The sequence below is a fragment of the Arachis hypogaea genome, chromosome 20 (assembly GCF_003086295.3).
Source record: "Arachis hypogaea cultivar Tifrunner chromosome 20, arahy.Tifrunner.gnm2.J5K5, whole genome shotgun sequence".
In the NCBI taxonomy this organism is placed as follows: domain Eukaryota; kingdom Viridiplantae; phylum Streptophyta; class Magnoliopsida; order Fabales; family Fabaceae; genus Arachis; species Arachis hypogaea.
Window position 1 is genome coordinate 32,009,287 of NC_092055.1, and position 27,069 is coordinate 32,036,355.

The window sequence follows — 27,069 nt, forward strand, 5'->3', positions numbered from 1 at the left end:
AAGTTGAGATGCAGGGACGGAATGGGGGGTTATATAATTTTATTTTTTATTTAAAAATAATTTAGTATTTAGTCTAGTATAAATAAAAATTTAATTTAAATATTAATAATTTTTAATATCTAAAAAGTAAATAAAATAGTAAAATTTTTTTATCCAAATGGGTTCAATAATAAAAAAAATTTACATTAGAATACAAGCTTAATATTATAAATTTGATGTTCTTAATCTTATTGAATTAAATAATTTATGTATAATTTTTGAATTATGTCAAAAGTTAATAAAGACAGAAAAAATTTTAATGTATCATTTGATTAATTGTTTTATTAGTTTGATATTAACTCTTCATGTTTTAACTACTACAACTTAGAGATCTTATTCAACTGTGAATATTGTAAAGAATAGACTCGAAAATAAAATAAAAGATGAATTTTTTACTAATTGTCTTTTTGATTTATATTAAAAAAAATTGTTGAAAGATTTGATACAAATTCTATTATCGATAAATTTTATGATATGAAGAATCGATGTTTACCATTTTATTAGTAAAAAAGTATATATATTTTTTTTGAGAAAAGCTCTGTATACAAGTCATTAGGGCTTGTATGTTTTACAAGTTAATTAACGAATAAACCCCCCAAAACGCGATGCAAGGTACGTTCTTCTTCTTCCTCTTCCTCTTCTTCTTCTTCTTTTCTTTCGTTTCTTGCCTTCTCTTTCTCTTCCTACTTCTTCTTACTGCACATTCTTCTTCTTCTTCTTTCGTTTCTTGCTTTCTCTTTCTTGTTCTTCTTCTTCTTGTACGTTCTTCTTCCTCTTCCTCTTCTTCTTCTTTTCTTTCGTTTCTTTCCTTCTCTTTCTCCTTCTTCTTCTTCTTGTTGCACGTTCTTCTTCCTCTTTCTGTTCTTCTTCTTCATTTACGTGCTTTTTTCTCTGTTTTCTTTCTTCGTTATTCTCGATTTCCATTGTTTTTTTACATCAAGCTCTGAAATCGTTTTTGAAGAAGAAGAAGCAGCAGAAGATGAGGAGGAAAAAGAGAAAGAGTTCTGAAATATGCATGAGGTGTACTTCAACGAATTTTGGGTGTATTTCTTAAATCCTTTGGGTGTATTTTTGTAATCCTTTGGGTGTATTTCTATAATCGTTTGGGTGAATTCCTGTAACCATTTGGGTGTATTTCTGTAATCGTTTGGGTGTATTACAGAAAGGATTACAGAAATACACCCAAACAGTTACAGAAATACACCCAAAGAATTACAGAAATACACCCAAAGGATTTAAGAAATACACCCAAAATAGGGGGAGACAGTATATTTCTTCTTGAAATCTTTTAATGTTTTGCTGGTTAAGGATGAGGCACATGGCAGAGACAATCTAGAAGAAAAACCTAGAAGAACAGTAAAACAGTACCTTGAATAATGTTTCTTCCTTTTTTCTGGTGATTTTTTATGGAGATTTGTATATTTTTTTCTTGATTTCTTCTACTCTTCGCGAAGAGTTGGAACGTTTCTGCAGAATCGTAATAGTTTGTTTTGAATCTTGATGGTTTGCGTTTTAATTGAGGAAGAAGAGGAAGAGTGAACGTGGGTGGAAAGAGCGCGTATTTTTTTCTTGATGGTTTGCGTTTTGATTGAGGAAGAAGACGAAGAGTAAATGTGTTGTTGAAGGAGCGCGTGTTTTTTTCTTAAACTTGGAGCAACTTGTATAACTTGTAAGCCAAAAAGGCTTGTATGTGTAGCAGGCCTCATTTTTTTGTACTATAAAATATATTCTCTATCAATATATTTTTTTTTTTTAACATAGGTAGCTCAACACAGTAAAGTGGAGCAAAAAGAACACAGGACTAAAAAACATAAATAAAAATAAAAGTTGTAATCCGTTGTCATCTCCGACATTGCCATCAACAACCAAACGGATCAACTCCATAAATTTACATAAATTTTATTTAATATTATATATGTTATTGGCTCCTGATAATATTTTTGCTTAGATGAATAAATTTTTTAATATACAACCTTCATCTTATTATAAAATTTAAAGTATTGATAAATGTACTCATTTGACGTTATACTATTTAATTATTTAGGGCGGGGTCCCCCTTTAAAGTTTAAACTGTAGAGGGTTTCAATCTAAGTGGCTATGTTAATTTTGAACTTAATTTCTTGTGAAATAGAGATCTCTTGTGGGGAAAAAAATATAGAGAATCTCAATCTAAGTAGGTCAACTGCAAAAAATCTTATCATCATCACCGTAGAAGCTATAAACCACTATGGTCAATTTTCTCAAAGCTCACCTGCTCATCACATTTCATCTTTGTAGTTGGTGCAACCATACAATCTGCTTTATTATATTCTTACCTTTTAATTAAATATTTATCAATTTATCTTTAAGGGTTGCATATGAATCTTATTCTTTATTCTGATTTATTTATTTATCTATTTATTTAATTATAAGTTTATAACATGTACTAACCAATTTGAATTGGTATATTAGTTAATTCACTAATCAACTTAAATAAATGTCGAAAATTTGAATTTCGCCCTATACATGTAACAATCCGTTAACCAACAAATTAGTTATTTGTCTGTCGGATGAGAAACCATAAATTATAACACTCTTTTAAATAGTAACTAATCTACTTGTGTTTTGACAAATCTAAATCATATCCTTTTTATTAAGGATAATGAAATTGGTAATGCTTTTTCTAAAGCAAATTCCGGAATCATTAGTGTCTTTATGTTGGAGAAAAGTAAAAGCTAAGGAAGGAATCAATACCTTGTCCTTTTTATTGTTATGTGCTTGCCAAGAAGTAATGACAACCTTCACTTCCTTTGGTTGTTGGTTTTTCATAGTGGAGGCATGTCTTTTTTTCCAAGTTAAGGCAAAACCATGGTAGAAATACTAGAAAATAGTAATAATTCTTTTAAGGGAAAACACCTTATAAGGATGAAATTGAAGGCAAAAAATGCTATAAGAAGCATATGAAATTTGGATTCTCTTATCAGTTATTGCCAAATCTCTTCCCTCGCCTTCATGATAGATGTATTCATCATAGTAGCTAAGTGGCAACATCAAAGTGTAAAACCCTATGACATGGAGATAGAATACGACATAACATGGAATATGTGGACACACGAATTTTAAAATTTTATAAGACACGAGGCACATCATATATAAAAAATATAAAGTATTTTTTAGATAAATTACAATGATGTTTTAATATTTATTGATATTAAAATATAAAATAAATTTTTAACTATTTTTAATGTTTTCTTTTAATTATTAAAAGTATTTAAATATTTTTTATTTTAATAGATAATAATATATATTATTTCTAAACTCATTTCAAGAATATATATTAAGAATAAGGCTGGACACGTTGACACATGATGAAATTTAGGTGTATGCAAGTGTGCCCGGAAAAATTTTTTTATTTTTTATTAAGACACAGTTTAGACACAACAAACACGCTTGTTGAGCGAAATATAAAATATTTTTTTAACTGTTTTTAATGTCTTTTTTTAATTATTAAAATTATTTAAAATATTTTTTATTTTAATAGATAATAATATATATTATTTCTAAATTTATTAAAATACATATATTAAGAATAAGATTAAATACGTTGACACGTAATGAATATCCAAAAAAAAAAATTTAATTTTTTATAACAGACATATTAAACACGCAGACACAATCAACAACTCAACAATATATCCAGACTTCATTGGTAAAACCCAAACATGGTCCATCCGTAGATGTGTTAAGGATGAACAACCCTATAAAAAAAAGTATTCAAAATGACCAATCATTCTTATCTAATCTAATACAGGTTTAAACAAGGAATAAATATATATTAATATATAGGGTATAAGGAGCAAATAATTCAATGGGTCCAATAGTGAAAGATTGTTATTTGCTCTCATTTACGTGGGTACACTGAGCCAACACAATCTTTTACCATTGGGTGGAGTGTAAAATTCACACAAAATAAGTCTGTGTCTAGCGCCGAATTCAATTGTAAAAAGAGTTTGTATGTCTGTAATATCTTAAATTAGTTCTTAACAAATATTGTCAGATATATTTTAACTCTCAACAGTTTTTAATTATTATATCAGTTCTCATATTAAATTGTTCGTCCATATAAACAAATTAATTTAAAAAATTTTAAAATTTTTGGAGATTATTATGTTTTTATTAAATAACAATAGAGACTGATTTATTTAATTTTGTAGCAAAATTTGTATAAAAATTAATTTGTCTAATAAAATAAAAAATAAAAAATAAATTTTAAAATTAAAATTTGTTAAAAATTTATTCAAAAATAAAGTCTTATTAGAACTATGCAGTTCATCCTTTAAAATCATATTCCATTCCAAAACTAATGAGATAGAATGAATTGAGAAATATTCTGACATTTATATAAAATAGGATGAATTGAAAAATATTCTAGCATTTTATTGCTACTGCCCTATCCTTTTTAGTTTTTACTTATAATTTACGTAAACCAAGCAGCAGGTTTGATTCCCGCTATTCGTTCTTGCCCTTATTACTTTATTTTACTTATTAGTTATTACTTTATTAAATCGATTTTCGACTAAAATTTTTTAGGGACTAATTTAGCATATTTTTTTCGGTGGTAGAATAGGTAGAGCCATAAGGTGAACCACAAACCATGTCTCATATACACCCGAAATTTGTCTCCAAATGCAGCTTGATTGGTTGGTTTCGGTTTTATGTAGGTCCTACTTCCCTTCACTCCAGCAATATCAGAATCAGCCTCACTTACCAACTCACTTATTCTGCAGTTTTATATGGCTTTCCCACTCACTCTTAGCCAATCATTTGAGGCAGATGTTTGACCAAACTTGTACCAAACAAGCTACGATTTAAATAAGTCACAAAATTGTAAAAATAAAACAAAATGAATAGTAGTGTGAGAAAAGCTGAATATGTATATTCCGAATTTCTGATGATTGGAACTATACAAATGAGGAAAAATATATAGCCATGTTGCAATTATCACATCATAATTGCAAGATACTACTTTTTACTAAGGCTAATGATCTAACCACACATATCTCAACACACTAGCTTTTGAAAGAAACTGATCATGAAGTAAATTTTGGCAAGAAGAAAAAGGTTAGTATTGGAAAAACTGTCGCCAGTCAATTAATTCAGCTAAAACCAATTAGTTAAAATCCAGTCACTTGAGATGGTAGAACAACATTCCTGTGTTTGATATTACATTTTCATACCTAGAAAAAAAAAAGATATTACATTTTAAAAGGAATACACTTTTTATGCCCATGTTTAGTTGCACTTGAGCATCCTCATAGTGTCAAACTCTGCAGATAGAAGGTTAACTTTAACCTTAAACCATAAAAGTAAGCATTGTAATGAGGATATGTATGTGAAAAATGTGCCAACATAACCCCATGTTTCCATAGAAAAGCAAAGATAATATAAGGAAAAATGAATTCTTCTATTCACATCTAGTTTAGTGTTGTCTACATAAATGGCAATATGAAATAAAAAAGACTCTGAACTAATCCTTGCACATGTTTTTTTATTTTGAATCTGGTTCAAGTAATAAAGCATGCATCTATCTATGATACCCGGCATTACAGTATTCCCATGCCGAAAAACATCTCTACCAATGGAAACTTTTGGGTCTAAAGTTGGACTTAAATGTACAAAACTGTGACAAAGTATCACGCAGATATGTTTTTCTGTCACGAAGGTCACAATAAATTAACATGAATCAATACTTTACAGAATGGACTGCATTCATGAAGGAAGTTATTCTTGATTGATCCTTCTGGATACCATCTGAGTCACATATGCCGCTACTAACATCCACTCCTTCAGGTTTGAGAGTTGACAGAGCCTCGGAAACATTATTTGGATTGATTCCTCCTGCTAAGAGCCAACCGTGTTTGCTTCTAATTTTAGGTAGTTTAAACTGAGCCCAATTGAATGCTTCGCCACTGCAACAGCGTATAATGAGTTTAATATTTGAGCAGAAAAGCCAATAAGAGTCGTCTAGTAGTGACCAATTTGAATCATTTGCATGAGAAAGGTTTTAATCTCAGTGCTGTCAAAGTACCAATTAATACGAAGAAATCGGGGACAGAAGCAAAGAAAAGAGAGATTATCTAACGGGCTGATTGCCATTGACCAATAGAAAATGTATCCATACCTGCCACCCTTCGCGCTATCTACAAGAACCCAATCAACTAGAGAACAATCTTCATCAGAAATTGTGTTTAAAAGGCTCCCATCCGCATTTGCATGGAGAACATATATTACACGGTTTTCTTGAATCAAGGACGGAAAAACTAACCGAGAACCATGTCCATGAAGCTGCATTGTCCAATAGATTATGAAATTAAATACTTGTCATGGAATATATGTAAATGGCAAGAAAAATTTTACCTGAACATATTCAAGATTCGATGCATCAGAAGCTCTTAAAATTGTTTCTAGATCATCATCGACAAATACTCCCACGGGCTCGGCTCCATAATCTCTAGCAACTTTAGATATCTCCTTTGCAACAGAAAGTGAAACAGAACGTTTAGAGTTTGGCCATATGATCATCCCGATAAAATTTGCACCCGCTTCAGCTGCCATAGCAGCATCTTTAGCTGATGTAATGCCACACATCTTAACCAAAGGTTGATTCTTTTCGAGATCATTTCTTGAGTGTAAATCATTTCCCAACTCTGTTAGTTTGCAGGAAATTTTAAACTTCGGGCAACACCTAGTGCTTGAAAACAGCAGCTTCTCTCCTTTTAAACCTACATAATAGCATATGTTACATACTCAGCAAAGAAAGAAATATGCTCATCTGGTTTCCTGAAAACACGAGAGATACTTTCATAACAGTTAACAACTTCTTGAAGTGAACAATGTAGTGTATATATATATGCATTTAGCAAAGAGTAAGATTACCAAGAATCGGCCTTCTATTGAAATTTGTAGCCCTAAGTTGCAAGTAACTGCCAGTGTTTGAACCTGCACAAAAGGAAAAACATATCTTTCAAGTTAGCTGAGAAAATAAATAAATAAATGCAAGCATGATTATAAAAAAAGGATATACTGTCATAGGAAATGAATTAAAAATGCTAGTTAAAATATACACTACATTCATATAAATTTGAAAAATACATAAAACAGCATCATCATACATATTGAAAAACTGAGCATTTATATTTTTAAGGAGATTACATCATCATAAACATCACACAAAATTATAGTCACCATGAATGAAGACAGAAAGGGTCAAGCAGAAGAACCATAACTATCTTATTGATAAGTATAGATCAACTCCGTTCATCCAAGATAGATGAGGAGCCAAAAAGTACAGGAAATCGGCCAATTCTGGTTGATGGACTCATGAATTCCAATAGTCCAATCGTGAACATTAAACATCAGAAACACCATCGTGAATCACTCATGTATAAAATCACCACAAAACCAAAGCTGGACCTATTATCAAGTTACACATGACTGAATCAATGTCAAATGCTTTCCATGATGAACAATTACACCAAGCACAAGATAAAGTCAGTACTCAGCAGCTACGGTCATAAACATAGAAGCCTACTGAGGAGACCAAAATGTCACTTGCAAGTTAACCAAATCATTTTGAATGGAGCTCCTATGATCTATTCAAACCACACCCAAAAAAAAAAAATCAAACACTCTTAAACCAAAATAGCCTATATATCCAAATACAAAATCATTATATTCTAGAGCACCAATCCAGGATTCAAAGAACAAACCAGGATCACTTGGCAAATGTCAAGCAAGGTTCCACCATTTCAAAAAATTCTATCATCTCGAGATAAACCAATAAAATGATGTTAAGACACCCTTCTTCAATTCATGTCCTACCCACTATCTAAAAGTTTGTTAAAAGCAAGACTCTACAAGCTTATAAATTTCACCAGTGCAGTACAATACGTTATTGTTTTTGGTTCTTTTATCATACACTATGAAAACAAATGCATTGACTTTGCCATGAATCCCCATTGCAAAATTCCCCATTAATTCTAGAAAAATGATTTGAGGATCCATCAATCAACTTGCCAAAAACCATTTATATACTCTTCTTCTTATGTAGAATACCATTTAAAATAAAATTCACCTGAGCTAGCACATTGATCAAACAATTGGATTGCATGCTAAGAAACGATGAATTGATAGTCTAATGGAGAAGTTAAAAGGGGAACCTGTAAGCATGATGAAACTTTGAGATGCCGCTGTTGGGTTGTTTCAGTGAGAAAGGGAAAGACAGCAAGGGGCGGAACCCGAAGGGAAGAAAAGAAAGCATAGATATCAGAATCGAACCAGTAATTGACCCCATCATACGACCAGGTCACCGGTTCAACCGGTAAGTCACTAATTTTCCCGGTTGATCCGGTCATAATTAAATAAAAGTGTAAAATTAAAAAAAAAAATCAAAAGTTAAAACTTAAAATGCATGTCTTTACAAACGTATTAATAACAATCAGAGATAACTAATAATGCAAAAAGAGATAATAAACTAGTCACTAGTACAAAATACTTTTTCAATTTAAATGAACAAGAAAGAGCAAAAAATAACACAATCAGTAAATCAAATTCAAGGGGTGATCTCAAAGTCAGCATCTATATCTTCATAGGACAAATTTGAAGCTTGACCAACATTTCCTTCATTTTGATTTGCATCTATATCTACATTTGTGTATTTTTCACATATCAATATCAAGAATAATTCATAATAGCATCTGAGTTGTGACGAAGACATTTTTACAATTCTAGCAAAAGAAAAAAAAAAAAGAAAACAAACAGCAAGCATGGGAACAACAATTTAACTAAACAATTTTATTCTGAGTTGCAGAGAGCATGAACCTCATTTTCAACAACAAATTCAACTATGATAAATTTTAGAAACAAAAGATTTAGCTCAAGATGATTTACAGAAACAAAAAAAATTTAGCTAAATGATTATAGCAATACAACATATTCAAGCTTCAGTGATGATAAACAATAACAAATTCAACTCATTGATGATTTTCAGCAACAAAAAAATAGTTCTGTGATATTTCAGCTTTAGCTAGGTGATTTTTTCAACAAGACAGCAACATATTAAAGGTTCAGTGATGATAATCAGTAAACAATTCAACTCAGTGATATTTTCAGCAACAAAATCAAGGTGCAGAGATGAATTACAACAACAAAATTGAGCAAGGAAGAACAGGGGAATTTATTGGAACTCACCAAATCGGGGACAAGCAGCTGATGGCGAGGAGGAAGCTGACTAGGCTCGAAGCAAGAAGACGAGAACGACGACCAGCCCCGGGACGTGCTGCTTCTGCCGCCGGAGACGACGAGCGCAGGGAAGACGCGCCTGAGTGCGAGACTGTGACGAGACAAAGAGCGACGACGACGACTAGCCCCGGGATCTGCTGCTTCTGCCGCCGGCGACGACGACGAAGGCAGGGAAGGCGAGCGCTGACTGCGAATCGGTGACGAGACAGAGAGCGACGACGAGCTTGAGAGTGAGACCGGAGGCAGTGAGAGAGAGAGGAGACGAGAGAGCTTGAGTGCGAGAGCGACACTGAGAGAGATGAGAGAGCTTGGCTTAGTGGGAGAGTGACAACTGACGAGACAGAGACACGGAGGGGTGGCCTGGTGGGTTTTTGCGGGTTTAATGTTTAGGGGACTAGAGTTTTTTCTTTTTTTTTTTAGGACATGAGAGAACTGTTTTTTTTTTTTCTTTGGTAAAGGAAGGGGGCTTAACAGCCCCAAAAGAAAAAAAAATATATATATATAATTTATAGACAAAACGGGTCCCTGTGAAATCATCAGCCAAAATTTTTTTAAGTTCTATGGGTGGATTGTCAATAAAATGGTATCCCAACTCCTTGCTAGTGTTCCTTTTTGCAATCCAATCTGCCATTCTATTTCCTTTTCTTAGAGTATACTTAATAGTCACTTGTTAGTGTTTGTTTATTCACACAAATATGCTTCTGAGAATAGGATTAGGATGCTCTTGATTATACTTTTCCCTTTTTAGTACTTCAAATACTGATCTAGAATCAGTTTTAATTTCTATTTTCTTAAAACCTAAATTCCAAGCAGTTTTTAAGCCGTGATGTACACGTTGAAGTTCTGCTTGGTAAGCTATATAGTGCCCCAGATTAACTGCAAAACTCGCAACCCATCTCCCGTCGCTATTCCTCAATGCTCCTCCATATCCCGCTATTCATGGGTTCCCCAATGAGCTTCCATCTGTGTTGATTTTGATCCGTCCCTCCATTGGTAGTGTCCAAGAAATGTGCCTCTCAATTCTGTTTCCCCTTGGCTTGATCAAATTCTCCTTTTTAAAAGCTTGGGAGATTTCAGAGACATATGAGTGAATTATTCTTTTTGCGTCGTTAGGTCTTTGGAAGGGAGAGTTGAAAATTTTTTTATTTCGCCACCGCCACATCCACCAGCAAGTCACCATGAAGATGGTAATCCAGTTTTCATTGGGGTTGCTGCTCAGATTGGATGTAAGGTTCCATCTCAACCATGCATCAAAGGGAGCTCTGAAAAAACTTTGAAGTTGTCTTGGGTTTATTAATCGAGTCCATATGCGTGAAGCGGCTGGGCAATCTCTAAGAACGTGAATTATGTTTTCTGTCACTCCTTCGCATCGATGGCAGCTGTCACAGGTTCCCAGCAATCTTCTTCTTCTAGCCGATGTCATTAGCCTGGAATGGGAGGTAAGCCACATAAAAATTTTGATTTTTTAAGGTCCTTTTCATCCCTATATTATTTCCCATGTGTGATCTTGAGTGATTGTATGTTGCGCCAACATGTTATACGTGCTTGTGATTGAGAATTCTCCTGAATTTGTAAAGTTTCATATGATTTTGTCCTCTCCCAATTCTTCCAAAGGGGGCATGATTGCTGTAATTTTTTGATAATTTTCTCTGATAAATGACTTTGTAGCCACTGAAAATTCCATTCACCCGTTCCATTAGAGATTTCTGAACTGTTATTTTTTGCTGGTCTTCATTTATAGGACTCAGGTTGTAATTCATTAAAGTATTAATTCCTTTAACCCAGTTATCCTTCCAAACTCTATCCGATCTTCCATTCCCTATAGCATAGGAAATATTTTGATAGAAGATGTCCCCTATTTTTGCAAAGTTTCTCCAAAGAGCGGAATCTAATTTTTTACTGCTGATGTTTTGTTTGAGGTTAAGCCCGCTTCCATATTTACTAATGAGAACTCTAGCCCAGAGAGCTTCTTGCTCTGTAACAATTCTCCACAGGATCTTAACCAGAAATGCTTTATTCATCTTGGATAGATCTCTGAACCCCAATCCTCCAAACCTCTTTAGTTGACAAATGAGTTTCCAGCTAACAGCGTGAATCTTCCTATTGTCTGTGTTCTCTCCCCATATGAATTTTCTTTGAATCTTTTTCACCTCTTGGTAGATTTCTTTAGGGATTTGATTATGCATCATGTCAAAATTTAGTGTAGGGCTAATGACTGAGTGGGCTAGGGTAATTCTTCCCGCAAGGGAGAGACAATTTGTTTTCCATCCTCCTAATTTCGCTTTAATTCTATCAATGGTTCCCTTGAAATTTTCTTTTCTTTTTTTGGTGTTGCTCAACATGGCTCCTAAGTACCTTCCCAGATGTAGCATCTCCTTGAAACCGCTACTGCTGAGGATTCTGTCCTTTTCATTCTGATCCACGTTCTTAGAGAAAATAATTGATGTTTTTTCAGCATTTATCTTCAGACCTGATACTTCACCAAATCTATTAAGGATTTTCATATTTTTTGCCATTTGGTCCTCCTTAGCTTCTGCAAACAGCAGTAAGTCGTCAGCGAAAAGGAGGTGAGATATGCTGGGTCCATCTGTACCTGCTTTCATAAGAATTCAGTTTTTTCTCATCACTTCTTCTTCTATTATTTGTGAGAGCTTGTCCATAGTGATCACAAACAAATAAGGTGATAAAGGATCTCCTTGTCTTATCCCTCTGGAGGATTCAAAAGCTTCCGTTTTGCTACCATTCCAAATGATTTTGTATGTTACTGTGCTTACACACGCCATTACAATTTGGCGAAAATTGTTGCTCACTCCAAATTCCTCCAGACAAGCATTGATGAAATTCCAATTTAGGCGATCATAAGCCTTTTCAAAATCAATTTTTATTGCCATGAATTTTTTCTCCCTTTCATTTTCTTCATGTCAAGCATCATTTCCTTTGCAATTATAATATTATCATGTATGATTCTTCCTGGCACGAAGCTGGACTGATTAGGGGCTATCCAATCAGCTAACGTTGGTTTGAGTCTAGCAAGTAAGATTTGGAAACACATTTATAAATGACATTGCATAAGGCTATGGGCCGAAATTAGGTTATAAATTCTGATTGCTTGGTCTTAGGTATAAGGGCAATGAGGGTTTGGTTTAATTATTTGATTGCTTGGGGTTCGGTCCAGATGTGGTTGATGAAATTGCACAAAGATTGTTAGATAAGACTCCAGTTATCTTTGAAAAAGTAGGCAGAAAAACCATCTTCACCTGGAGCTTTGAGAGATCCGATGTCAAAAAGGGCTTTTTTATTTCTTCTTGGGAAGCTGGGTTTATAAACAGGTCTTTGTATTATTCTGACAAGGTTGGGTATGTGAGGGAGGTGTCCAACTTTTGGTTATGCCTCACTTCCTCTTTGTACAGTTTCTTAAAAAAGATGATGGTCATGTCTTGCAACTCTTTTTGACTTTCACACCAACAAACTTCATTATTTCTTAGCTTTAGGATTTTATTTTTGCATCTTCTAATAGCAGTTTTGGTATGGTAGAAACGTGTATTTCGATCTCCTTCTACAATCCAAAGCTGCCTGGATTTTTGCATCCAAAATAATTCTTCTTGATCAAGAATGGTGTTCAACTCCTCAAACAGCCTTTTCTCTTGGTCTTCCAGCCATGGATTTCTCCCATAAGAGGGAGCCCTCTAAATTCCATTCAATCTACTCATAATCTTTCTTTTTCTTTTGAATATGTTTCCAAAGATTTCTGAATTCCACCTTTTTAACTTCGTGGCAAGCTCTTCTAAAGCTGCAGGGAGGGGTCTTTCTTTTTGCCAAGCACTTGTCATTAAATTCATTGAAATTAGGGTGAGTCTTCCAGATAATCTCAAAGTGGAAAGGCTTATCCCTGGTCTCTGGTATTAAAGGATTTAAGATTGCCAAGAGAGGGTGATGGTCAGAGTTTACTCTAGGTAGGACTTCTACCTGAGCATTCATGAATTCTCTTCTCCATCCTGCATTGGCAAGTCCTCTGTCAAGTCTTTTAAACACTCTATCCATGCATTCACATTGTCCTCTTTTTCAAGTATACTTAGACCCCACATAGCCTAGGTCCATGAGCTTACAATTGTTAATTCTTTCTCTAAATCTTCGACATGTATGTTGATCAATTTCTGCACCACCCTTTTTTTCTCCTTCTTCCGTAATTTCATTAAAATCACCAATACTCATCCAAGTATCTGCTGTATTATCTGCTATTCTCTTCAAGTTTTCTCATTAAAACTCTTTGAATTCCTTCTTGGGGACTTGCGTAAATAGCAGTGAGATACCAGCTTTTGTTAATTTGATTCTTGATTTTCATATGCACATATTAATGATGCGACTCTAAAATGTTAATAGTGATAGAGGGCTTGTCCCAAAGCACCCATATCCCACCAACAAAACTATTAGCCTCCTCTAAAAATACAAAATTATAATTTAGAGCTTTAATAATCTCTTTGGCTCTCTCCCCACTGCATTTTGTCTCATATAAAAGAGTGATATCTGGCCTTGATTGTCTCTTAAGCTCTTTAAGGGTGCGAATTGTGGCTTGATTCGCAACCCCTCTAATATTCCAAGCTAAAATAATCATCCTAAATAAGATAAAATAAAGACTATGGTAACTGACCAGATCAAAAGCAAAACTAACTTTGCATATTCTCCTCTGCAGGAAGGACTGTCGCACCTTGCTCCACTTCCACTTCCATTATTTTCTCATATTGTGCCATGGCTTCCACCATCTCACTAGTCTGCACTGAGTCAAAAGCAGAAGTTATGTGATCAGGTGGGTCTTCCAAGTTTGATTCTCCGATTCCAGTGGCTAGAATTTCTATTGAGAGAGGGGGTTGGGTTAGCTCTGCTCCATCCAGTTCTCCTGATGGTGTTGTGATTGGTCTATTTCTAACATATAAATATCACTTGGATAGGATGCATCTGGGCTAGTTAGGTTCAGGGTTTGGTCTCTGTTGATTCTTGGGGTGTTTGTTTGAGTTATATTGTGTTCTTGGACAAGAATTTCAGATTGGATATTCTTATTTTGGGCCGTGTTGTTGTTGACTGGTGTAGGAATTGGGTTATTAGAAACAGTTATGCTGGCATTTAGTTGTGGGTTCATGTTTTAGTCCTTGTTTTGGGTTTTGTGGTTTGGGTTGGTTGAGTTAGAGAATGTGGCTTTATGTGCTATTTTTTTTTGCTATTGTGGCCATTTGTTTTTTGATTTGTTCTATTTGTAGGTTCTGGTCTCCCTTTGCGCCTCTCCTGAGATATTTCTCTCTCATTCATTAGAGCACATCCAATGGACCAAAAGTTGAAGTCTTCTTTTTGACATATGCAAGGACCAACCATTGGAAAAAAAAAATAAGAGTTCCTGCACACTATCCAAGAGAAGAGAGATACGAGTGAGTCCCTCTAAATAGGGACTTTCTCTCTCCAATAATAACTTGTCACATGACAAGTTATTATAAAAAAATATTTATATAAAATTATAATTAATTATATCTATACTTAATTAATAATTTATATTAATTATTTAAATAATAATTAATTAAATCTTTTAATTATCTATTGAAAATAGTAAATAACTTAATCATGTTTAATTTATTAATAATTATAATAATTAATTATATTAAATAGTTATATCTTTATTTAATTAATAATTTATATTAATTATTTATATTCATTATTTAAATAATAATGAATATAAATAATTATATTAAATCAACATTAAATATTATTTTTATTGTTATATTAAATTATAATTAATTAAATTTATTTACATAAAAAAATAAATTTAATTTTTACACTTTACAAAATAATTTAACTATATTTTTTTATATTAAGTAATTTTACAAATTAGTGTAATATTGAATTATATATTGTGTATTATTTTTATATATGATTTTTTTAATATTAATATTTTTTAACAGTAAATTATTTTTAAATTTATAAATTTAAAAATATTATTGTAAAAAATAGTAATTATATTCATTTTAATTACTTTAATTAATTAAGTGAGACCACAATAGGGACTAAAGTTAGTTCTTCCTAATGGAGAAGAGAGAGATAGTTTGAGTTCTTATTTACTATTTATGACGTAAAAACTGATGTGGAGTTACTTTTTATGACATGTGGGCCATAAATAGGGACTGAGATGAGTTTCCTACTGGAGATGGTCTTAACCTTCTAGCATTATCCTCACTGACAGCCTCTGCTCCCACGTTCTCTAATACATCATTCTCCAGCACTGTAAAGCGAGATTTATTTTCACTAACAGTATTTTTATTCTCTTTTTCTTTTATATTTCCTCCACTGCTGCTGCTGCCCTCCCCTTCTTTTGTGCTTTTTCTGCCACGTGTATTTCTTTGAACTAACATCCAAGGACCGTAAATTTCTACTAGTCCTTCCATGACCTTTTTGCCCCTATTTTCTTTGTTATTTTCTATTTTGTCATTTCCTTCAACCTCTGGATTTTCCTGTTGAGCTTCTTCTTGGTTTTCTTGTGTTGCATTGTTCATCTGCTATTTTTCTGTATAGTTCGATTTATCATGTCCAAATCTGCCACATAGAAAGCAAACTTGATGGAGCCCTTCGTATTCTACTAAATGATTTTTTCCATTGATTTAGAATTGAGAGACTAGGGGTTTTGTAAGATCAACCTCCACACAAACCCTAGCAAAATTTTCCCTAGCCACCTCAGTTGTGTTTTGTGTTCACTTTTAAGGTTCTCCTTACAATGTTGCCAATTTTTTTCAGTACTGCTTTGTTGTAGTATTCTATAGCAAGCCCGGGGAGTCTAATCCAAGCAGCTGTGCTGTCAAAGATTGTCTCAGTAAGATTGAAATCTGGTTTTCATAGTCGTATTGCTAGGTAGTGATCTAAGATTTTCTATGGACCTTCCATGAGGGCAAAATCCAGGTCTTCAGAGTTGTAAAACTTTACTAAAAAAAATTCATTTCCCAAATCAATAACATCTATACTCCCATTCTTTCCCCACATTAACCTCTAGTCTTCTTTTGAGAGCAACCAGAGAAAATTTTCTTCCCAGTAGCTTGACAATCAAGGTCTCCCACTAGTTCTTTCTTAGTTCTAATTTCACTCCTTCTCCTATGATGATGTTGTATATACCGTTGGGCAGTTTTTCACTGTTATCTCCGAATATTCCTCGTCTTCATCCTCTGAGGATTCTACTTCCCTGTTGGCTTGTATGTCCTCCTTCCTTCCTTCTTCCTTATTTTTTCCATTTCTGACTTTGTTCGCAAAAGAAGGTGGTAATCTTGTTTCTCCTCTATCTTCATCCATTTGAGTTTTCTTTTCTGGTTCTGGTTTAGTTCTACAGTCCCCTCCCTCTACCTCTTCTTCTACCATCCAATCTTCCAAGCGAGGGGTGAGTCTAGTGTCTCCTGTAAACTTTTTTCCTCTCGCTTTTTTCACTTTCTTCATGCTGCGATGGATTAGCTCTCCCTCTTCTCTCATCTTAGTTCTAGGATCGTGAGCTCGAGAGGCTCCTCCTCTCATGTAGCCACCTCTCATGTTGTTCCGATCAAAATTTCGGCAAACTAAGCAGAAGAAATATTAAATGAATTTTTAATGTTGGGAACATGAGAGAACTAGACTACATGTTAACTATCCTTTGTAAGAGATTTTATATTAATATTGGGTCCTGGGTCCAAAACAAAATTTTTTAAGTCCAGAAACTTTGATCAATATGTCCTAAAATGGGAAACTAGGATGGACCTGGCTCCTCACATTAGGGTTCTTGAACCACACTCTATTATTAAAGTTGTTATATATATGATAATACAAAATTCTTAATCTCTCACTCTAAAAAAAAGCAGCGTCCAAGGTTGGGGAAGGAGAGTTTCACTCTCCGGATCGAGTTGTATAGGGTCATCTGTTATAATTCGTATCGAATCTAGTGTATTAACGCATGGGTGAATGCTATGGTGCTTAACTTACTAAAAAAGGCAAAGAAATAATATTTAATAAACTTTAAATATTTTATGTTTACTTTATACATTTTATTTTTTACTTATAAAAGCAAGTTAGACAATTTAAGCACCAAAATAAAAGACACCATAAAATCTACCTAATGCATGGCTTCGTCCATAAAAAAGTCAATAAATTTAGGATTAAAAAAAGTCAATAAATTGAGTATAGATTTGTTATTCATTACCTGAACATTTAACCAAGTGGATGAGAATTTGAATTTCATCTTATATAAGAAAAAATATAGTCTACGCTATGTTGGGTGCTGGACTACTGGTATTTTGTTTTGTTTCTGTTTCATTCTTATTAATTAAGTAATTTCAATGAGTGATGAATTTAGAAAATTTCAACTGTGAAGGCAAAATATTATAACATAATAATAATTTTTATAATAAAAATATTATGTATACATAAAAATTATTTACTAAATTATCTATTAATTATTATGTATTTATGTATAAATATATATTAGTTAATTTATTTTTAATATGTATTTTGTATTTTAATATATATTTTATATAGATGGTTATTTTTTTTATGTACATATAACATGATTATTGTTATAATTATATTTTGTTATTGTAAAATATAATTAATCTTCAAAATATCTAATTTATAAATTTTTAAAATATTAAAATAGTAATTTAAATATAACATATAATTTAAAATTCAATTTTTTAGATTTCAAATTAAAAAAAATGAATAATTTTTTTCTTAACAATACAATCAAAATGTCTCTCTTTTATATATATATATATATATATATATATATATATATATATATATATATATATATATATATATATCAGTAAATAATAATTTAAAAATTTACTTTTAATTTTAATATATATCTAATATGACATTTTTAAATTGACTATTGAGTATCAAAAGTTGAATAAAAAATTATTGTGGGTCAAATTCAATAATTTAACGGAGATAAATAAATATTATTATCATATACTACTCAAAAAAACTTTAAATCGTAGTGGGGCACTTGCCCGACAACAATACACATGAATCTATCCCTGATTTCGGCCCTCATACTTGCATCCTATTATTAAAATTTTTAATAGTAAATTACTTAGATAAACCAAAAACATGAAAATATTACCTATTTCACCCAAAGTATAAAAAGATATATGGATCTCTCAAAGACAGTTTCTATGTAAATCGAATCAGGTTAATTCGAATTACAATTTTTAATAGTAAATCGAATTAGACTACATAGATTTACTAGGGGATGTTTAGATACCCATAAATCGAATTAAGCAATTTCGATTTACACATGTACTAAGTAAATCGAATTAGGCTGATCAAATTTATGTATAGTTGGTATGTTTCAAGTAAATCGAAGTAGTTTAATTCGATTTACCTTGCTGGAAATTAACATACATAAATTGAATTAGGATAAGCAGATTTATTATAATTTTAGCAATATTTTTTTTTAAAAACAAATCTTTTGATAAAATTTACAGAATTTAAAATAACATAAAAAAATGAATCAAAGTCTATTAATGATTCCACCACTTTTTATACCAGATTCTGAACAAAAAAAAAAAAATGACAAGAGGATTAAAACTAAAGATAATTCAAAATAACCCATTGATACGAGTTTTGTGGGATAAACTGAAAACTGTCATATGCCAATTAGTCTAATTATAAGAGCAACAACTAAGAGAATAAAAGAAGATTTTACAAACATGGTTAAATCATTTGTTCAAGAGATGCATCAAGAATTGGGTAAGACAATGATTAACGATTATGAAAAGTCAAACGTCTTACTATTTACAAGATGCATTGAAGACTCTCATTAGTCAAGATGAATTAAATAGGCATAACTTTCTTAATATTTATTTTATGTTTATTTTATTTTTGTTTGATTTAAGCCCAGTTATTATTTGACCCATTTTTATTTTAGTGAATTTATGAGTTAGAATTTTAAACTTAAGAGGTATAAAAATTCTCTAAAATTTGGTAGCCACTTTTTTTTTAATTTTGATGAATGAAAATTTCTTTGAATTTTTTTAAAAAATTTGGGCGTAAAAAGGAGTAGTAGAGTGATTCTCTTAATTGTTGTATCAAAAAATCAAATTGAGGTAAAGAAGTCACTTTCTTTAATTTTTTATCTTACTTTGGTGGGTTACGTTCCATATCACCTATTCTATATATATATATATATATATATATATATATTTTATCATAGATTTTATTAAAAAATATTTAAAAAAAAAAACATTCCTAAAACTATAGTAAATCTGTCTATTCTAATTCAATTTATGCATGTTGATCTCTAATAAGGTAAATCGAATTAAGCTACTTCAATTTACTTAGAAACATATCAACCATGCATAAATCTGATCAGCCTAATTTGATTTACTTAGTGCATGTGTAAATCGAAATTGCTTAATTTGATTTATGTGTATCTAAACCTTCCCTAATAAATTTATGTAGCCTAATTCGATTTAGTACTAAAAATTGTAATTCGAATTACTCTGATTCAATTTACATAGAAACTACTTTTGAGAGATCCACGTACCATTTTTTGTTTTGGGTGATATAGGTAATATTTCCATGTCTTTGGTTTATCTAAGTAGTTTACCCTAAAATTTAGGATAAACTATTTTTTTTTGTTATTAATAATTTTAAATTTTGTAAAATTACCCATTAATGTGTAATTTGATTTAGTTTTATTCTTAATATTTAAAATAAATTTCAATTATATTCTAATCATTAATCTTTTGTAGTCAACAATTAATCAAAATTGATTTTCCAACTATACTAGAAGTAGAATCTTGACTTTTATCTGAACCTCAAGTCCACCTTACTTCTAATTATTTATAATGTTTAATTTGGTTTAGTTTTATCTTTAATATTTAAAATAAATTTTAATTATATTCCTATAGTTAATTTTTTTATACTCAAAATTGGTTTTTCAAGTTTACCCTTAACCTAACCACATACCCAACTTTAACCTTTATCCAATTCGAACCCCAACCCCAATTCCAATTCCACCATATCTTTCAATCCCAGCAACTCAATCGTACTTAAATGACTAAAAGGTGCATGAAAAGAAGTGGATTAAATCGTACTTACACACTTTTTTTTTTCTGAAATTAAAAAACTTTAAAAATTTATTGAGTCTTTAGACTTATGAACAATAGAAAAAAAAATTATAAAAATCTTTAAAGATGTCTTTAGAGAGTTTGAGGTCTTTACAAATCTTATATCAATTTTAAAAACACTTCTAAAGTATAGGAACAATGAGTAAACTACCATTTTTATCTATAAAAGTTAAAAACGCTGACATATCTATCCATAGAAGATAAAAATTACCATTTGTACCCATAAAAATTGATTTTGCAAGCAAAATTATCCAAACTCTAAATAATTACATAAAATCCCCAAACTATCCTTGGTGAGTCCCATCCTCTTCATCTTCATCTAAACCGTGAACCCCATTGCTGCAGCATCCTCCCCTTTCCGCACTCTCTCTCTCTTCCTTCTACTCTATCTTCTTTAATTGTCCCTCCCTCTTCGCACTTTCTCATTCCTCTTCTTTCCCTATTGATGTCTCTTTCATCTCTGTCGTTCTTCTCTCTCTTTTGTGTATTAATGGTGGTTCCTCCTTTGGCTGTCGCGAGCTCCATCTTCTCCTCCCCTCCTCTTTTTCTTCGGGAGGTTTTTGGCTTCAGGAAGTAGCAATTTTGAGTCCTCTATTTTCTGCAACCACAACTTCTTCAACGTTGAGTTCCTTCCTTTTTCAAATGTCGTATCTTCGTCTTCTTCTCTCGACGTCGCTGCTCTCTTCTCCTCCTAGCGATGCGTTTTCGTCATCTTCTCCAAGCGTCGCCAAAATCGAATTAATGTTCTGTGCTATTTGCAACGAAAATAGTGATCTTGAATCTGAGAAATTGACAATTTTTTGTGAAAGTTCTAAGAAATTAGGATTTTATTTTGAATCTATGCATGTTCTATTCTTCAATTGAGTTTGTTCTTTTTTGTGATTTTGAAGAGGATAGTGGCTGGGCTATGTTGATGTTTAAGAGGTGAGAGAGGAAAAGTGAGTGAGTGAGAGAGAGCGAGAGAGAAAGAGAGAGTAGGAAGGGAGATGATGCTACGGTAGTGGTGGTTTAGGTGCTGCAGATAGTGAGTGAGGGTGGGTGTGTGCGTGAGAGAAGAGAAGGGGGTAATTTGGGAATTTTATGTAATTATTTAGGGTTTGGGTAATTTTGCTTGCGAAATCAAATTTTTATGAGTACAAATGGTAATTTTATCTTCTATGGATAGATATGTCAGCGTTTTCAACTTTTATGGGTAGAAATAGTAGTTTACTCTAGGAACAATTCAAAACCTTGTTTTGAAACAACTTTTGAATAAAATACAAGATAAAACTTAAATATGAAGTAAAGATAAGGTTTTGAAGATGAACACCAAAAGTATACCGGTTCGGATAACATGCTTATATCCAACTTCAAAAATTTTTTAGAGTTTCACTATTTAACTGAGTACACAAAAAGATATTCTTTTCTCAAATCTTTTTAGGACTACAAGACTTAAATTGGGATTGCACACTAACTTAAGGATTTTAGATATTCTTTCTGTAAGTCTTTTTCGATTAAACCTTGACTTAGATTGAATCACCAACCAACTTAAAAATCTTAGCTATTCTTTCCTCAAAGCATTTATAATACTAAGATTGATTCATACTAGATTAAACACCAACATAAGAATTTTATATATTATTTTCGTAAGACTGTTCAAAAATAAAGATCATTACTATATAAGTTTGCAATAATGTTTGTAAAACCAAATTCAAAAATTGTCTTCCTACTTTTAAGATCTAGTTCAAAGATATTAGCTATTTTATATGAACTATATCAATTTTACAAGAATGTAATCTAGACTTAGATATGAACTAAAAATACCTTGATTATAGTTCTTCTTGGTCTTCAAATTCTTGTATTTCTTGTCATGATGAGAACACTAAAGATTTATTGAAAATTCTTCCTTCTTTCATTGTTACTTTGTTCCTTGATATGGGTATACAAGACACTTGCTTTTAAGTTAAAAATATTTGTTTCATATTTGGTAAGCTTCATACAGAGTATAAAAGAACAATTTTTCAAATGGTTTGATTTGTGGAACACAATATTTTTACATGAGATTTATATCTCCAAAGTTAGTATTTTGTCCTTTATAACATTTGAATTAGGAACGTAACTTTGATCCATTTCTAAGGTTTAGAAAATTTGTTTTTGAGATTAACAAAGTACTTCATACTTACTTATAGTCTATAAAGTCAATGTATATTCTTTATTTAAGGTTCAATTTCACCTAGTTTTCCTTACTTAAGAAAAATATTCCTCAGTACATGTAAACACTTGAACAAATATTAAATAAAAGTAATAAAACGTTTAAATTATATTTTTATTTGTTAATCATCAAAATTCAATCTAAGATATTGATAAACTCCAATTTTGTAGTTTATCTTGTGTAGAATTTGGGGGGTTTTATCAATATTTTCCGCATTTATTCATATAAATTACATGGTTTTGTGTTTCCTTCCTAATTTTGCTTCATGGTTTAAAACATGCTTCTTTAACCCTAAAAATGCTATATTTTAATCCTCTTCTATTACCATTCGATGCCGTGATGTGTTTGTTAAGTGGATTCAGGATCTATAGGGCAAGAATGGTCTAGAAGATGGAAAAGGAAGCATGCACAAGTGGAAGGGACATGAAGAATGAAGATTTGGAGAACTGGAGGCGACGCGCAAGCATAGATGACGTGCACGCGTGGATTGGCGCAGCAGTGACCAACGCGCACGCATGCTCGACGCGTATGCATGGCTCGCAGAACTCAGATGACGCGCACGCGTGACGCCCAGCACGTGACATCATTAATGAAATCGTGGCTGGCGATTTCTAAGAGGCTCCAAGCCCAAATCCAACTTGATTCTGCATGGAAAAGACCCAGGAATTGATGGAGGAAAGGGGGGGGGGATCCAATCATTCACACAAGACACATAATTTTAGCTAGTTTTTTTGTTCTTGTTTTCTAGAGAGAAAAATTCTTACTTCTCTCTAGATTTAGTTTGTTTTGATCTTCTCTTTGTTGAAATTCTGAATTGGGTCTTGTTAATTTTAGTTTCAATTACTCAATTTGAGTTCTCTAGTTATAGTTTTGTTTAGATCCTGTGTTGAAATTGTGTTCTCTTATTATTTCCCTTTTCTTCTCAATTTATGAACTTTGTGGATCTTGGATTTCTATTAGTGCATTAATGTTTTCTATGATTGATAGTGTTATTTGAGTTGTTTTCTATTGATAATTGTTAGTGGGTATTTATGATTTTCAATTAATTTACAATTTGAATATGTCTTTTGTTAATGCACACCATGTGTTTGATGAAATGTTTCCTTTGATTATAGAGTAATTTTCTATACTCTTGGCCTAGGCTAAGGGAATTGGGTGAACTTGAGTCATTGGGTTTAATTGATTTGGTGATTTGAGAACCCTAGTGGTCAAATTGATACCCATTGACACCAATCTATTACTAAGCCAATTAGTAGTTGGATTGGGACTTATGAGTTGAGATTGATCAAGCCATTTGACGTACTTCAAGCGTTGAAGTAGACATTGTACGTACTTCAAGCATAGAAGTAAACTTAATGAGCTTGGTTTCTCATAATTATCAATATATGGTTATTAGACAAGGATGGTGACCCCAATTCCCATGCCTAGCTAAGAGTCCCTTTTATTATTCATATTTGAAACCCAAAAATCCCAATTGCTTGATTCTCGTTATAGTTAGTTTAGTTGTTTACTTAGTCTTAGAATAGAAATAGCTATACATGTTCTCTTGCTAGATTGAAATTATTTATACCTTGCTTTGATTTAGTTTCTTGCACTTTAAGATTCATTGCATGTTAAGTTTAGTAGTTTAAATTCTTGTTTATGACTTCCAACCCCGAAATTCTAACTAATATTGATGCACATGTTTGCCCATTCTCTTGAGAACGACTCGAGACCAATACTCTCGATTAATTTATATTGGGGTTGACTTTGTGACAACCAAATCAAAATTTGATCGATAGGATTATATGTTGGTTTAGGACTATACTATGACAATGACATTAGTTTTCTATTGATGAAAATTCTAGACCGACCGTAATCTTTTGGCATCAAATTTTTGGCGCCGTTTTCGGGGAATGGTTGAAACGTGTGCTTTGATATTAGTTATGTGAATATGTGAATATTGCAGATAGTTTACTTGCTTTCAATAGTTTGTTTTTAGTTTAGATTTTCCTTTAATGCATGAGCTATGACTTCTGAGTTGAATGACTCGGTCTCAACCGAATTTTAGCTTAGCTGAGTTTGATCCTGAAATTTAAAGAACCTTGTTACATACTCGGCAAGCTAGGCGGCGGTTGGATTACACAGCTAGTGCTTCAGCCTCTCTTGAGGAACCTTCTGAAACACTAGACGGAACCGAGAGTGACTTAGAGTCCACAACTTCCTGTTCCTCTGTTGGCACTACTGATACATCTTTGCATACTACAGGTGAAAACCACATGGCGAAGCCACGTAGGATTACCTTGCACGAACAAGGAGCACCAGATCTCATTCTTCAACCGTTGCAAGCTAGGTATCCAAATCTTGATCCGAATTTTGAGTTGAAGAATAGTCTGATTAACTTGCTTCCTAAGTACCATGGACTACCGGGCCAAGACCCCATTAGGCACTTGAGAGACTTTCAAGTTGCTTGTTCTACAGCTCGAAGGCATGGTGCCGATGAGATTGCTATCATGGTTTTTGCTTTCCCCTTCTCTCTTGAGGGGTCGGCAAAAGAGTGGTTCTACTTCCAACCGGAAGAAGTGGTGACTGAATGGGACCTATTGAAAAGAGAGTTCTTAGACAAGTTCTTTCCCCCGGAGAAAACTGACTACATCCAGAAGGAAATTTCTAGTATAATGCAAATAGACCAAGAGACACTCTATGAATATTGGACTCAACTTAAGAGATTGTTAGAATCTTGTCCACATCATGGGTTAGACACTCACTTGCTCATTAGCTATTTTACTGGAGGTCTTTGTGCAGCGGATAAAAGATTGTTCTCTGTCTCTAGTGGTGGTTCCCTTTCTAAGAACAAGATGGCGGCGGAAGCATGGAGTTTGATCAATGATGTCGCCAAGGATACCCAACATGTGAGGGTAAGGAACAACCCTCCCAAGAGTATGGTGGAAGCACCTCCTTCCGAATCAGCTTTGACTAAAGTGCTTGGAGACATGACCACTCTCCTCACGGAGATTCGCAAAGAACAAAAGGCATTTCAATCAATCCAAGCCATCCAAGCCCCACCTCAAATCCTCCAACTTAAAGGACCTCCTAGAGTATGTGGTTTATGCTCTAGTACCGCACATTACACCGACCAATGCCATCAAGTCCAAGAGGGTTACACTCTCGCGGTAGCCAACGTGAACTACAACAACCTTCCACCCTATCAATCTCAAGGTCAAAGCAATTACTCCCACGGTAATAGTTTTAATCAAGGGTGGAGGGACAATGCCCAAGGAAGCAACCACAATCAAAGATGGAACCAAGGAAACTCATCTTCTCATTACTACAACAACAACCAACCTTCTTCTCAATATCACAACAATACCAACCAAAATCAACATAACCAACCATACCAACACTCACAACAAAATCACAACAATAACCATAGATACCAAACGCCTCACCAAAGACAACAAACCAATCAACCCTCTTCTTCTCCCGCAAATCAAGGTGATGACTCTCACCGTGTACTCTACCAAGAACAAGAGAGACTTAGGGCTATGATAGAGAAAAATGAAGAGAAAAATAGGACTCTCAATACACAAGTTAGCACTATGAGTGCTCAAATGTCCTCCATAGCCAAGATTCTCTCAAGGTTGACCCTACCTCCTACCACCAATACCAACACTAACCAAGCCTCTAGCTCATCTAACCTTCCTTCTCAACCTCTCCCAAACCCAAAGGGTAGCATCAATGCAATCACCTTGAGGAGTGGTACAATGCTTGAGGAAGTTGAACCCAAGCCCATCAAGTTGGCAGCGGATGTTCCTAATGTGGAAGTTGGTGAAACAATGGAGATAAATGAAGATGACAAGGAGAAAAAAGTTGCAAAGGAAGAAGAAGAGCAATTGAGGGCCAAGGAACCGAAGCGGCAGAATAACTTAGAGGAACAAGTCCTTACACCTTTCCCTACGTTAGCAAAGAAGGCCAAGAAGCATGAGGAGCTTGATCCCAACATAGTGCAAATCGTCAAGAATGTGGAGGTTACTATTCCACTCTTTGATGCTATACATCAAGTTCCGAAATATGCTAAATTCCTTAAGGATGTGTGCACTCATAAAGAGGAGATTGGTGGACTAGGGATGAATCTATTAGGCAATTCTATTTCTTCTGTGATGGATGATTTTCTTGAAAAGTATAGTGATCCCGGTCCTTGCTTGGTATCTTGTATGATTGGTGAGTGATGCATGAAATTGTGATTACACTTTTTACAACTTCGCATAACTAACCAGCAAGTGCACTGTGTCATCCAAGTAATACCTTACGTGAGTAAGGGTCGATCCCACGGAAATTGTCAGCTTGAAGCAAGCTATGGTTATCTTGTAAGTCTTAGTCAGGAGATTAATGATAAAAAATGATTTTATTTATGAAAAGTAAATAACATAAAATAAATGGTACTTGTGATTCAGT

The 27,069-nt window shown here is 33.1% G+C and overlaps 2 protein-coding genes across 4 annotated transcripts; one reads left to right on the forward strand and one right to left on the reverse strand.

Moving 5' to 3' along the window:
• Nucleotides 1-5,463: 5,463 nt before the first annotated feature.
• On the reverse strand, nt 5,464-9,796 carry LOC112783785 (N-(5'-phosphoribosyl)anthranilate isomerase 1, chloroplastic). Of its 3 annotated transcripts, none has more exons than XM_025826853.3 (6): nt 9,268-9,796; nt 8,238-8,267; nt 6,955-7,017; nt 6,436-6,800; nt 6,200-6,363; nt 5,464-5,987 (listed from the first exon to the last, which is right to left on the reverse strand). In XM_025826853.3, the coding sequence occupies exons 2-6, from the start codon at nt 8,245-8,247 to the stop codon at nt 5,762-5,764; spliced, it is 828 nt and encodes a 275-aa protein (XP_025682638.1). In that variant the 5' UTR covers nt 8,248-8,267; nt 9,268-9,796; the 3' UTR covers nt 5,464-5,761. The 3 variants fall into 3 exon arrangements, with proteins under 3 accessions (XP_025682638.1, XP_072085221.1, XP_025682640.1); XM_072229120.1 differs by having other exon boundaries at nt 8,238-8,313; nt 9,266-9,306; XM_025826855.2 differs by lacking the exon at nt 8,238-8,267.
• A 15,097-nt stretch (nt 9,797-24,893) lies between these two features.
• Nucleotides 24,894-26,843, forward strand: LOC112785732 (uncharacterized). The gene has a single exon (XM_025829169.1). The coding sequence runs from the start codon at nt 24,894-24,896 to the stop codon at nt 26,841-26,843; it is 1,950 nt and encodes a 649-aa protein (XP_025684954.1).
• Nucleotides 26,844-27,069: the final 226 nt, after the last annotated feature.

Bases quoted from the DNA above. Each gene is read 5' to 3' on its own strand.
- LOC112785732 (XM_025829169.1), top strand. From the start codon at position 24,894: ATGGCGAAGCCACGTAGGATTACCTTGCACGAACAAGGAGCACCAGAT.
- LOC112783785 (XM_025826853.3), bottom strand. The intron at 6,801-6,954 runs GTAATCTTACTC...GCTATTATGTAG, and splicing joins CAATAGAAGGCCGATTCTTG to GTTTAAAAGGAGAGAAGCTG. The intron at 6,364-6,435 runs GTAAAATTTTTC...TGGACAATGCAG, and splicing joins CGAATCTTGAATATGTTCAG to CTTCATGGACATGGTTCTCG.